Source organism: Hordeum vulgare, chromosome 2H (genome assembly GCF_904849725.1).
Source record: "Hordeum vulgare subsp. vulgare chromosome 2H, MorexV3_pseudomolecules_assembly, whole genome shotgun sequence".
In the NCBI taxonomy this organism is placed as follows: domain Eukaryota; kingdom Viridiplantae; phylum Streptophyta; class Magnoliopsida; order Poales; family Poaceae; genus Hordeum; species Hordeum vulgare.
The window spans coordinates 25,426,567-25,439,660 of record NC_058519.1 but is presented as its reverse complement, the minus strand read 5'-3'; the positions used below and the strand labels follow the sequence as shown (position 1 = coordinate 25,439,660).

General features: G+C 45.0%; 3 protein-coding genes and 1 non-coding gene across 4 annotated transcripts in view; all 4 read right to left on the bottom strand.

Annotated features, from left to right (window-relative positions):
* Positions 1-1,863: 1,863 nt before the first annotated feature.
* Positions 1,864-1,937, bottom strand: TRNAR-UCG. The gene has a single exon. It is a non-coding gene; the product is annotated as a tRNA-Arg (tRNA).
* Positions 1,938-2,115: 178 nt separating this feature from the next.
* LOC123424574 lies at positions 2,116-5,103 on the bottom strand. The gene is made up of 3 exons (XM_045108206.1): positions 3,505-5,103; positions 3,118-3,304; positions 2,116-3,035 (listed from the first exon to the last, which is right to left on the bottom strand). Exons 1-3 carry the CDS (start codon positions 4,774-4,776, stop codon positions 2,383-2,385), a joined length of 2,112 nt encoding a protein of 703 aa, XP_044964141.1. The 5' UTR covers positions 4,777-5,103; the 3' UTR covers positions 2,116-2,382.
* LOC123425114 lies at positions 4,835-7,575 on the bottom strand. The gene is made up of 4 exons (XM_045108783.1): positions 7,337-7,575; positions 6,089-6,144; positions 5,062-5,589; positions 4,835-4,876 (listed from the first exon to the last, which is right to left on the bottom strand). Exons 1-4 carry the CDS (start codon positions 7,437-7,439, stop codon positions 4,835-4,837), a joined length of 729 nt encoding a protein of 242 aa, XP_044964718.1. The 5' UTR covers positions 7,440-7,575.
* A 4,910-nt stretch (positions 7,576-12,485) lies between these two features.
* LOC123425113 overlaps positions 12,486-13,094 on the bottom strand; it is a 41,555-nt gene continuing 40,946 nt past the window's right edge. The window contains exon 6 of the mRNA XM_045108782.1: positions 12,486-12,634. Coding sequence (XP_044964717.1) covers positions 12,486-12,634 — 149 coding nt within the window. The remainder of the gene's footprint in view (positions 12,635-13,094) is intronic.

The following is a 13,094-nucleotide window of genomic DNA, read 5'->3' as shown; positions in this document are numbered from 1 at the left end:
GGATTCTATGCAGTTTCAACAATTGGCATCTAGCAACCAATGCGGCAATGAAGTAGCAGAATCAAAAGAAATGTTGATTACTGATCAAGTTGGAGTTGAACACGTCCATTTCCCTCCTAATAACAGTGGAGAAGCAATCTGGAACGGGGTTGATGAAACAGACACACTCACTCTTACTGATGGTAAGAAAATAAAGACAGCCAACAGAGACCATCTAGCATTGCAAGCAGATGGTGGGATTTGCATGCCTGGTTTAGATGATGCATCAATGCCAGAAGGTGATTACATGGATTTTCCCTTTTTCAGTAACAGTGATGAGTTTGATCTCCTGAACGGCGAAGATTTTCTGAATGCCTTTAGATCATGCTTATATCGTTGTATCATTGTAGCGAAAGTACAAGCATCAGATTACTTGGGCATGAAATGGTTCTAGAAACCAAAATCATGTTCTAAATTATGGCAGCTATGTTCCTTTTGTTGTAGTGCCTAAGGCCTTCAGATCCTACTTGTATCACTACATCATTGTAGCGAAAGTACAAGCAGCAGATCACTTAGGAAATGGTTCGAGAAGCGAAAAGCCTGTTGTAAATTATGAAAGTTCTATGTCTTTGTTTTGTAATGTCTAATGCCTTCAAATCCCATTTGAATCATAGTAAAAATGTAGCGGAAGTAGAATTATCGGGTCACTAGGCCATGAAAATGTTCACCGTTACATGTACCTCATTGTACTATTTTGCAACACTTGAATGCTTGAAATACAGATGTATTTATTGTAACGTTTGAATGGTAACAGGAAGGGGATATGGGAACAAATAAGCCTCAAAGTGAATGTAATTAATTATGTTTGCAAACAAAAATATTCCATCAACATTTGATCTCTACAAATTATTGCACATGTAGGATTGCGACACAAGTAACTACATGTGAATTGACATTATAATATGTATATATTTTAATTTTAAATTCTATTAAGACGTGCAATGCACGTGCATGTTAGTTGGGGAACTCGCTCCGTCAACCAAGCCGCTCTTTCATTATTGTCTGAAAGAAGTCATGCACTGTCCCATGGCGATGAAGATATACGTATTTCATATGTCTACAATAGTTCTAACCCATCCGAATGTTTCATATGTCTACAATAGTTGTAACCGGCATGAATGTCGTTGAAGTTGCAAAGCTATCAAGGCCGTCGCCCCGACGTTCACTGCTCCAACATGCCTTGCGCACTTAACCGGTATCATTTATGAGGTCGTCGCCCCGACAATATCACTGGAGATACGTGCGTTGCACGTGCATGCTAACTAGTCGAAGTGAAAAATGAAAAAGATAAAGTTATAGTAGAGGAAGCAAACTGGTTATTATTTTAAAATTAGCATAGAAATGCAAAAATAAAACATATATGTGAATTAGAAGAGGGAGTTTATAGTCCCCCGCAAAAAAAGGAGAGTTTTTTTAATGAAAAAAAGGGAGAATTCGCAGTAAAGGAAGCAACTGTGATCTTTAACGCAAATTAACATGAAAGTAAATTCGCAGTAAAGGAAGCAACTGTGATCTTTAACGCAAATTAACATGAAAGTAAATTCGCAGTAAAGGAAGCAACTGTGATCTTTAACGCAAATTAACATGAAAGTAAATTCGCAGTAAAGGAAGCAACTGTGATCTTTAACGCAAATTAACATGAAAGTAAATTCGCAGTAAAGGAAGCAACTGTGATCTTTAACGCAAATTAACATGAAAGTAAATTCGCAGTAAACTGCAGTCGATATGGGGAAGCAGATGGTGGTTATAATGCAAATTAGTATCAAGAGATTAAAGAGAGCAAAAGGAAATCAGTATAGGAATGGAAAAATTTAAAAAGATATGCGACCACAGTGGGAGTCGAACCCACGACCTTCTGATCCGAAGTCAGACGCGCTAATCCACTGCGCTATGCGGTCACTTGATGTACCACTGGTCGCTCCGCTCTACATAAGTACATATACTAGTATGAATGAGAAAACTGGTGAGGGCAACGGTTCACCAACGCGAAACAAACAAAAACCTTCCTTATGACACCAACAGATCACCAGCTGATTACTGAATCCATACTGGAAAATGCACAACACGCAGAAGAAGGAAAAAAATGGCTGCTGCTGCCATATATATAAATAAATAATTACATTCTTTACCGTCGATTATCGTCCCTATATATAGAATAATATAGATACATGGAACTGGAATATTACATTCGCATCAGCCACCTGTCTACCTGGGCTGGCATAAACAAGCTACAGAGTTTTGCTTCTCACTAACAATTTTCATTCTTAAACCAAGCACGAGCATTACTTTCACAAATCTTGATATTTCCCGGTGCGCGAAAATCGCAGAAAAAAACCCTCCACCCTACCCAAAAAGATCCAGCAGATAGAGGTCACCTATGACTTCCTCCAGGAGATCCTCACCCAGCATGCTCCCAATGTCTTCCACCATCTCATCGGTGACATCCTCGCAGTCCAGCCACCCCACACCCATCAGCTTCTCCTCCTGGAAGCACTCCGTCTCGCGCCGTTGCCGGCACACCCTCTCCCACACCTCCTCCACAATCCTCTCCCTGTCCCATTCCATGCCCAGCCCACACTTCCTCGCCAACTCCTGACTGCTACACTGTGTCAAACAGGCGATCACATCCACGAGGACGTCGTTCGCCAGGTCGAAGAGGAGCCGTCTCTCCGGTTGCGGCCACAGGACGAGCTCACCGTACTTCCTCTCGAGGTCATCGTACGCGTCGTCGCACGCCCGAGACCCCGACGATAGATAGCGCACGCTGAGCAGAAGATCGTACTCAGAACTCTGGTTGGCTAGAAATGCGAGCACATCAGCCACATAAGAGAAGTCCCTCTCGTCTTCGTCCTTGAAAGCACGGGACGCTGTCGGTGCGCTTTCGTTGGATAGTTCGCAGCTCGCGGCAGTTTCATCGTCGCTGAATAGAGCGAGGTCGGTGTCGTCCGCGTCGTCCGTCGCCTCCATCTTGAGCAGGCGGAGTTGCATCCTGAGCCCTGTAGCAGAGAAAGTAAGCAAGTGAGTGATATGGACAGTGCCAGGGAAATGGATTTGGCAGTGTACGGTTTGTGCACTTGCCTTGAAGGTCTGCACTTATTTTCTCAAAACCTCCTGAGCAACAGTCTTCTGCGTCCACCGAAGATCCGAGGACAGACACCGGACTCGGTTGTTCGTCTTCGTTGGAGCTCACGACGGATACTATTTCTGTCAGATGATCGGATGGAGCTTGATTATCTTCACACCGATCGTGCTCATTCCTCTCAATCTGAGTACAGAGAACAGTCAGTTCGTCGATCATTGTTACAAATGATAAAGAATAGTAAACTACAGATAAGTAATTCATAGACCAACCAAAAACCTTCGATCTGTCGAGCAGAGGGGTTAGAAATAATAAATTCATACAGTATATGAAATGAATGCTTAGCCATACTTTGAAGAAACTTGAGTAGCATAAAATGAACATACCTGAGATGCAGAATATCGTGGGCTAGGGACAATAAAATGGTCATCTATTGCAAATGTCTGCTCTTGGTCCAGAATCATGTTCTGTGCAGAAGACTGAGCCTCCCCCTGCCACTCTGGAACTGCATGACTGCTATATAAACCGTGTTCACCACATAAACTAAAGGTTAGCCCGGTGCATGTAGCTCCCGCTTGCGCAGGGTCCGGGGAAGAGTCCGACCACTTCGGTGCATGTAGTTCACCACATAAACTATGGTCAGAATTTCCACCATGCACAAGTCTTCCTCCAGTTTCAGATAGCTCTGGCACTGCACCGCTGTAAGTTGGTTCTTCAAAATTCACATGTATCTCGCGCTCGGTCACCACACTTTGCGCTTCATCCAGAGACTGCACATCGCTTTCATCAGAGCGATATGTCGAACTTCTGACTAACGATCTCCTTGGTCTGTCCTGATGCAGATCTTCAGAATTATATGGCCCTGATCCGATGATGTTCTCTGCCATAGAATACTCACCATGCATGCAACCTGCTTTTCTGCTGCTCGATTTCGGACTCCCTTGGTTGATGGATGAAGTAGAAACAGACTCCAACCTTGTTAAGCCACATATGTTATCATCTTTCCAGCCATCATTGCTACTGATACCAAGAGGATAACCACATGATCCTGGCATCACATCTCGATGCAACTCGCCTTCTGGCCATTGCCGGCAAGCTGCTGCCCCTGAAGTAAACTTTGAGGTCTCTTTGTCAGAGAGAGCAAGCATGTCCCCAAGTGTGCTGAATGTAGTATTAGCATCTTCTGATGGATGTTGATGTTGATGTTTCTGGGTCGTCTTCCATCTGTCAGCTAGGCGTCTCCTTGCTTCCCTCCTAATTGATCTTTTAGCTGAATGTGTCGGTGAAGTCCCTGCGCAAGGACCATCTGGAGCATCATGTAGACCGGAAGATCTTTCTACTGCTGCCGAACTTTTTAGCTTGGTCATGGATGTCAACAAAGACACCTGTTCATCCCGGTTGGATGTCCCAATATCTAGACTGAGTTTCTGTTTTCCATTTGCATCTCCCCTGACAGCAGCTGTCTTCATTTGTGTCGAAACCTCTCGAGCAATTTCTCTGGACCCCTTACCTCTTTGGCGCCGTGCATCGGAATATGCTGCAGAGGTCTGAGGCACGGATTCCTCTGCATACTGCCTTGTACCATCATCTACGCATGCTTCGGACCTTCTGTAACTGGAGCAGAACATGTCATTGGTTATTGGAAATGCCCCTTCCATGTTCAGATTTTTATCAAGCCATGGTTTCAAGACAACAATCCTAGTGGGTGAAATGCGCTTATCGATGTTCTCCCTGTAGGTTGACCTGGACAACTTTTGTCTGAAAGAACCGGTTTCTTCTTTGGGAGCTTCACTAGAAAAGTTAGCACGAGGCTTCCTTGGAGAATGTTTTGCTTCTTTTGGTGAGTGGAAGCACCGTTCAGTGTCATCTTCTGGTGGATAGACAAAATCTGCATCAACAAACTTACTTCTTCTGGATGGTTTCAATAGCGTGATCCGGTTTACGCCAGAGGATGGAGGACAACCGAGACTGGGCAGATCACTCGCGACAACCGCACTATTGAACTCTTTCGATCTCTGAGAAGACTCATCAGTAGAAAGGCGTTTTGCATCCATAAATTTCTGCCTTACAAAATTAAGGTCAGCACTGTTAACCCTCTCATGCCCAGAACAAGTGTTGCGGTTTCGGTTCTTCATTCTGGTGGTCTCCATTACTTCGAAAACATCTTTGAATTCCGGAATCTCATCAGTGCTTGCCCTACGTGGAACATCCCCCGAGAAGGCGTGTCTGTCACTATAATTCCCGGATATCTCACTGCAACTCCGTGGCGACCTGCCCTGTGAACGGTCCCCGTTACATGTATCTTGGATGCGCGCTCCAAGTGAAGGCATTATGTCAAGGCCCATGAGCCTGCCCACAATACCAGGAGACGTATGCCTAGCAGTGGCATCTCTGTAGACATCATCGTCTATGAGCATTTTCATCGGGGTGCGACCGGCTCTTTTGGGTGTACAAAGCCTGCTCCCATCAAACTGAGGAAAGAGAAAAGTTACATCTGAAATTGTTAGCTTGCTCTTGAAATGATATCACACACTGAACTGCATAGTAAGAAATGAAGATATAGCTTTAGTAGCAAAAGAGAAGAGAGAACTGAACCATGAAGCACTTAGCTAAAATCTGCACATTACAAGAAATTGGTTCTCTAATAAACTGTCATGTAGACAAAAGCTTGAAAACAATAGAGCATTTGACATGTTTAACCCTTTTTACATGCTCAAACTAATTACTACAGAACAAAGTACTAACTAATCCCGCTTTTACTTTAAGCTGTGCAAGAGGTCATCTCAGCTGAGTCAACTGCTAACTTGCTATATACTTCTTCCGTCCCAAAATAAGTTTTATACTAGAACTAGTATAAAGTTGAGACACTTATTTTGGGACGGAGTGAGTAGTTTTCATAGGCTTAGCTTAGGAATTTCATTTTACCTACACACGGCAAAAAGGTTTAAAGATTAAAAAGCACACACTCACCAAGGAATTGGAATGCATCCCAGGTTCACCTCCTTGTTTCCTCGAGGATCCAACTCCTGAACCAAAGATAAAGGCACCGATGAATAAACTCCACAGGGACAGTTCAGGGTGGAAAAAGTAACGAGGCACGTCGCGATCAAAGATAGTAACACTGAAGGAAAGGGAGAGCGGACATTTTATTACCGATATGTTTAGTTGCTACGCTAGGATTGTGGTAACAATTGCAGATATCTCTGCAAGCACTCTGTGCCAGTAAACCTTAGAGCTGATGAATGGTGGGTGGGTGGACGACAGCGATAGATCCGGAATCAGCAACGACGACGCAAGATATACATAGAGCAAGCTAAGCTATGTACGACCAACCATCCAACGGATAGTGCGTAGGTACATACGAGCAGTACTGTTAAGTGTTAACTTGGATCCGACACAATGGCCAGGCAAAGCTTACTTTTAGTACAGATTTACTACTCCCAACAACACTGTTCAGCCCAGCTAGCGAGTACAGTAAAATGTACCTGTCAGAGGCTAAACAACCCAACCCAAGGTTTGTTTAAGCCGACATGTTGGTTTATTTATTGCCGATTAGAATACGGAATCCCCATTGTCAACGAAGCTTCATAGTGCTTCGTGAGCATGTGGGCGCATCACTAGGATAGTATACATTTCCCCGCACGGTTTCTGACCTTGAGAGTGGCGCCATGTTCCTGAAAACACGGCTTGTTTCGCGTGATCTAGCGGGGCTGGGAATAATTTACTAATCGGCGACCAGGAAAGGATCCAAAGCACATCGCCGTGAATTTGGGCGAAAATGCCGCGGGCAGACCGATTTGACTACGAAATGCCGTGATTCATTCGACAGTGTCTCCGGAAAGACAAGGCAGGCATGGATTTTTACTTTCTTTCTTTCCCTTGTCTCCTCCCGGATGGATGGATGAAGGCCCTGGAGCCAGCCGGAGCTCCCCCCATGAGAAACGCATTGCTTTTTAGGGCCGAGAAGCAAAACGGGAAGAGGAAAAGCACAACTTTTTCGGCCGGGAGCTTAATGCCGACGGCCGGTCCTCACATGAACCCCGAGCTGCCGCTCCAAAAGCAGATAAGGAAAAGAAAAGAAAATGAAATCTCCACAACCACAAGAGACGGACTCGGCATTGAAGCGCCCACGAGCGAATCCAAGAGGGGGGAACTTCTCAAGGGGGGCTAGGATTCGGAGACGGAAATGAGCAGGAAGAGTGCAGGGAGGAGGCGTACCGGCGGCGAGATGGGGCGGAGCATTGGGGCCGGGGTGGCGGCGGCGGCGGTGGGAGTGGGAGAGGAGACCGTCCGTGGCTCCGCCGCGGCGGAGTCCCCCCATCTCGGCGGGCGGGGGGATGGGCCAGGGATCTTTTGGACAAGACAGGGGAGGTGAGCGGAGCAGTGAGTGAGCACGGGGGAGAAGGAAACTCTGCCTCTCTCTGTTGAACCTGTGACCCTGGCCTGTAGGGAAGAGGTAGGGGGGGAGGGGACTGCGCTTTTATCAGTCAAGCCCTCGCGCTTTGTCTTTTCTCGGCACCCGGTTTGCTAAAGTGCATCTAGAAGTAGCTTAAATATTGCACATCCGTCGGATAAAAAACCTATTAGGATAAGGATGTGAGTAAAATAATAATAATGGATATATAAATGGGAAAAATTTAAACTCCATCGGAGGTAAGGGTATCTTTTAGTATAACCCAAACTCATGTATCCATGTATACTCATATAATATGGAAAATAGACCTTAAACATTATTTATCCATGTACTCCCTCCGTTTTTAAATATTTGTTGTTCAAGAGAACTAAACTAGTTTCCTACAACAACAAGTATTGTGATACAGAGGGAATATTAAACATATTATATGTACATAATTCTCACAACTAGCCCAAGTACAGAATGTGTTGTTGTTTACAAGAATGTGCTGTTGTCATGAAATGTTGTTGATTACACATTATTATTAAAAGTTGTTTATAACAGAACATGCACATCATCAGCACACACAAAGTAGCAACTACAAAGAGAGACATTAACATATCACGAAGAACATATTGTTCGCCAGCTGTTGCAGGAGCGACATGTGTTGATGATGATGTTGGCGACGATCTGTTGTTGACAACGATGGATACGGCGATGGGTAGCACCGCCCGACTTGGACAATATGCTACCCATGATGGCGAATTTGAGCAGTCGTGCAGAGCGCTTGTCAAAAACCTAATTCGTCCTCTTTCGGTGTAGGATCGCAAGGACAAACGGTTTCAAAGACCTGCTCTCCCGCATACCGATGCACACCGACGTTTGAGATGAGGTAGATTATGGTGATGGTGCAAGTTGCGAGATGAGGCGAAATCATAGATGTTTTCGGTGTGTCTTTGCCCGTAACCGATAGCAGTATATGTATTAAGACCGAAGTCGGTATTGTGTCGTGATCATGTGGCGATCACGATCTCAAACTAACTTGGTTTTGAAGTCATATACTTGCCGGACAAGCAATAATTAACTTGCCCGTGAAGACATAGAAATTAAAATGACAGAAGGAAGTCACGCCCCCCGCAAGGCAACGGGCCAAATTTCGACGGGCCATTCACGCGCATGTTGCACTTATGCGCCTTTCCGCCCCGGCCCGGCCAATATGGTCTGCTTGCAATACCTCCATGACAGTGGATCACCTCCGTGAGTAAATACGTATCCACTTGCGGCGCGGAGTGTAGATCAAATCGAAGATCCAGTTCTAATCACTGTATCCTTCTAGCACAGTAGGATGCATTGAATGGTGAATTTCATAACTCATAGTACCTCTCAGATAACGCAAGATCCTTTCAAGTGCATGCCAATGATCATCATTCGGGTTGGACATGGACCTACTCAATTCGGTCACAGCAAAATAGATGTCCAGCCTTGTAGCGCTAGCTAAGTACACGAGTGAACCGACAATTTAAGAGTATCTTAGTTGATCTTTCGTTTCTTTTTTGTTCCTTCTGAATGTCATGCTTGGATCATTACGTGTGAATGTGGTTCTAAACTTATCACTCACGCTGGGAGTATTTGTTAATGGACCAAGCTCATTTATTCTAACACTTCCCAAATTGATCCTTGCTCTTTGACCAAGGGCAACTAGTATGGGTAAGACTTTGCTTTAGGGAAGATCGTTTTTTCCGAAACTACATAGTATTCAGAACATTTGTAGACGCACATCAACGTATATGTACAACATTAAAACGTTTTAGCTCCTAATTCAACCACACTTAGAAAACCAAAAAAGAGATAATTGAATATGAATACTCACAAATGCGATTCACCGGTTGTCTGTTTTGAATCTCTATCCGCAGATTGAGTATTGAGGTTTGATCCGCGATCTCACCTAAAAACACGGGAATTTTAGAGGGAGAGTAGTAATAGTGTTTCTAAGAGCAATTTCAACCGCGCGACCCAAACGGACGCATGTTTTTATCCGTCTTTTATCCGTTCGAATTGACATGTCCATCCTCTTTAGCAAATGGGCCGGTCGTCCAACGGACCGACCCATTTTTCGTCCGCTCGGCTCTCCATCATCCATTTTTTAATCACCCTTTTTGCTTTGTTTTGGATTTGAATGTTATTTTTATTTCATCAAATGCATTTTAATACATACATTTTTATCAATTCTTCGAGCCAGGGCGACGGCCAGCCGTGGACTTGCCGGCAAAACCTGCGACGGGTCAGACCTGAGCGGCTAGAGGCGGATTGAGCGCCTGCATGTGGCACCGAGGGATTGTCCGGACCTGGTGGGCCGACACCCGGCCAGTCCATGGCAAGCGCAGTCTGCCGGCGACCGGATTCGTCAAATCCCTCCGGCAAGATGCGCAAAATTTCGCCAAACCCGCCTCCGCTGCAAATCCGCACCGGGACGAAGGAGGCACCCCGCTGATGGATTTGTTGCTAGAGAGCTAGGGTGGCCGGGGGAAATGGGGTCGCCGGCCTAGGATTTGTGTGCTTGCGGGTGGTGGGTGGGGGAAGGGGATAAGAAGGAGAGACTGTGACGCCGACTAGAGGGTCAGGGGAAGGAGCACGCGGGCGAGGCGTGTGTCCGCTTCGTGTCCGTGGTGAGGCAAACGACGGTCAAATTTACACTCAGAATGAGCCGCGAGCGAACGAAAAACGAACGCGCGTCCATTTAGGTCGTCTCGTTGGGCGGACTTTTTGTCCACCGTAACCCAAACGAACGCGCGTGGACGAAATGGATGGACGCGTTGGAGTTGCTTTAAGAAATTTGATAGGATTCTTATTGCATGAGGGGCAAAGGATTGTATTCCATGGTACTAGTTCGATCATCCCAGAGTCCTATGATCCAAAGGGCTTCCGCAAGAAATCGTGGATTGGAATCCTCTAAATTCATATGAAATCATCGTGTTGTTCTGCCCTCTGTTCCTTGTATGATTTTCTCATTTAAAATGGACACCCCATTCCCTTTTGTTTCCTCCATCATCACCACCCATAACCGGCAATGATCAGTCCATAAAATATATGCTACTCCACGTAGAAAAAGTGCCAAGGTAAAGCCCTAGAGCGCAACGGCAGCATCATCAGACGAGCCGCATGCAGAAGGCCGCACGGCACATTCATCGCGCGAACGTGGCCCGTCATGAAGAAGAAAAACCCAAGGTTTGTTTGCTTGCTTGCATCCAGATCCATCGATTGTCATTTTGATTTTGTATTTTGTTTCCGCGGCGTGCACGTACGTACGTTAACGCCGCCCTCTGCATGCACTGCACGGACGATCTGGACCGTTGGGGGTTTGGTACAGCTAGCTAACCACCGGGAGCAAGCAAGCAAGCAAACAGAGACGTCAACGTATACATAGATCACATGCGTCCTCAGCTCTCTGTCTGTCGTCATGTGATGCATGCCATTGCCAACCCTTTCTCATGGATGCTTAACCTTAATTAAGCAGCAAGTGCTCTGCTGCAAAAGGAAGCACTGCTAACCTGCATCTGAGTACTTAATCAAGGTGTGTGCATTTGTGTTAAGTCAGAGAGGTGGGTTGGATCTGATCCGCCGCACCGACGCCGGTCCACCCACCGGATGCAGACGTCTGCCTAGTATTTGGACTTTCCCCCCAAAAGAACAATGAAGAAGACTTGGCATCTGTGGCAAGTGGCATTAAGGACAAAGAAAAGATACCACTACTACTCACAATATGCACCAGTGACTAGAGCAGATGGATGCACACGGATGAAGAATGGCACAGAGGCCCAACCTATAGCCAGCCAGTCATCATCATCATAATCATCATCTTCGTCGCAAACCTCATCAGTTTTAGTTACCCCCTCCGTTTCTTTTTTACTTCGCATACAAGATTTGTCCAAAGTCAAACTTCATTCATCCTCTCTTCGGCTTAACTAATCGATGAGACAAATCTTTTGCTTTCATTTAAAAAAAAAATCTTCATAAAAGTTTGACCATGTTTATAGGAAAAAACGTCAGCATCCATAATGCCATACAGATATTGTTAGATGCATCATGGAATTAACTTTCGTATTATATAGCTTTAATATTGTAGAGGTAATATATATTTGGTCGAAGTTTGCCTTCAGACAAACCTTTATAATCTTATATGTAAGTAAAAAAGAAAAAGGAAGCACTTACTTTCAGAGAGCAGCGGGTCATGGCTTGGCTACCAGAGATATAGCACACATGTTCCTGTTCAAGAGAAAAGTGATGTGCCGGGTTCTCCCATCACACCTTTGCCTTGCCTGTTGCAACAACGTAAAAAGCCAACATGTCTCATGCCCTTTGCAACAATGGCTATTTGGCAACCACATTGCTTAGATACATACGCCTGTCCAGCCACATTGTTGTTAGTGCCTCCCCATCTTTGTCACCTTGTCCTTCATGTCCACCTGCGCAAAATAAACCATCATTTGAATTTCAGATTTACTGTACTTACTACTTAAACATGCCCTCACTTATGGACGAGAGATAAAGGCCCTCACTTAAGGCAAAATAGATCATCATGTTTGTACTCCAAAGATAAACAAGTCATCCATGAGAAAAAGGACTCAGGTTTTAGTTGTCTTGGCTCTTTCCCGTCGTAATACTGTTACAACTTCATATGAATGAAGATAACATGCTACAAGAATAGGTTCAGGTTCAGGACTCAGGTTTGCCAACACAGCACACCTGGTGATGATAGATAACAAGGGTTAAATGTCGATCGACTACACTTCTCTCGTTCCTAGCAACACCCTAATCTCACAGCATGGCAAAACCAAACCGAGACGCAGGTAAAGCGCGGGGCCGTTAATAAAACAATTGCTGAACCCAGCAGAAGCTTCATTTCAGGAGATGTTCGAGCTGTCGAGGACCAGGACCGGCGGACATGACTCATCTGCCCCTTGCGGCGTGTGCCTACTACTTAGGTTTGTCTGCAAGGCTGACGAAGGATCTCACGATGCCTGGGCTGATCTTGTCCGCAAGGGCGCCTTTCTCGGAGATCGCAAACGATTTCTCCTTGACAAAGCTTTGCAGCTTCTTGGTGTTGTAGTCTAGACGCTCTTGATCTGCATCATTTGGAAATCGCAACCATCAGCGCAATCTCAACGAGCTAACGGTCCTTCAACAAGATATTCTTGAAATTTCCCCAAATTATGTAGCAAAAACAATGATAATCAAGACTTATGAGCATCAGAGACATCATTTGCGAACATAAACAGATGCATTCGGCTAAACAAGCTTTTGCAACATACCATGTTGGCATTTTGCATTCAGAAGAGGTTGCAGATAAAATGCAACCTTAGAACAGACAGGGACTCCAAGCACCACTTCACATGTCAACGGTATCGAAAGACCACATACTTGAGCCCAACATGATTTTTGGTGAATACAAGTAAAACAACAAAATACAATAACTAATTTAAACCTCATAGCAGATTAACAACACATGTGAATAAATTTGAAAGCATGAACCACCTGAATATTGAAATCGATGGCAGAGTCGTTGGTACAAACTTATATCAAACC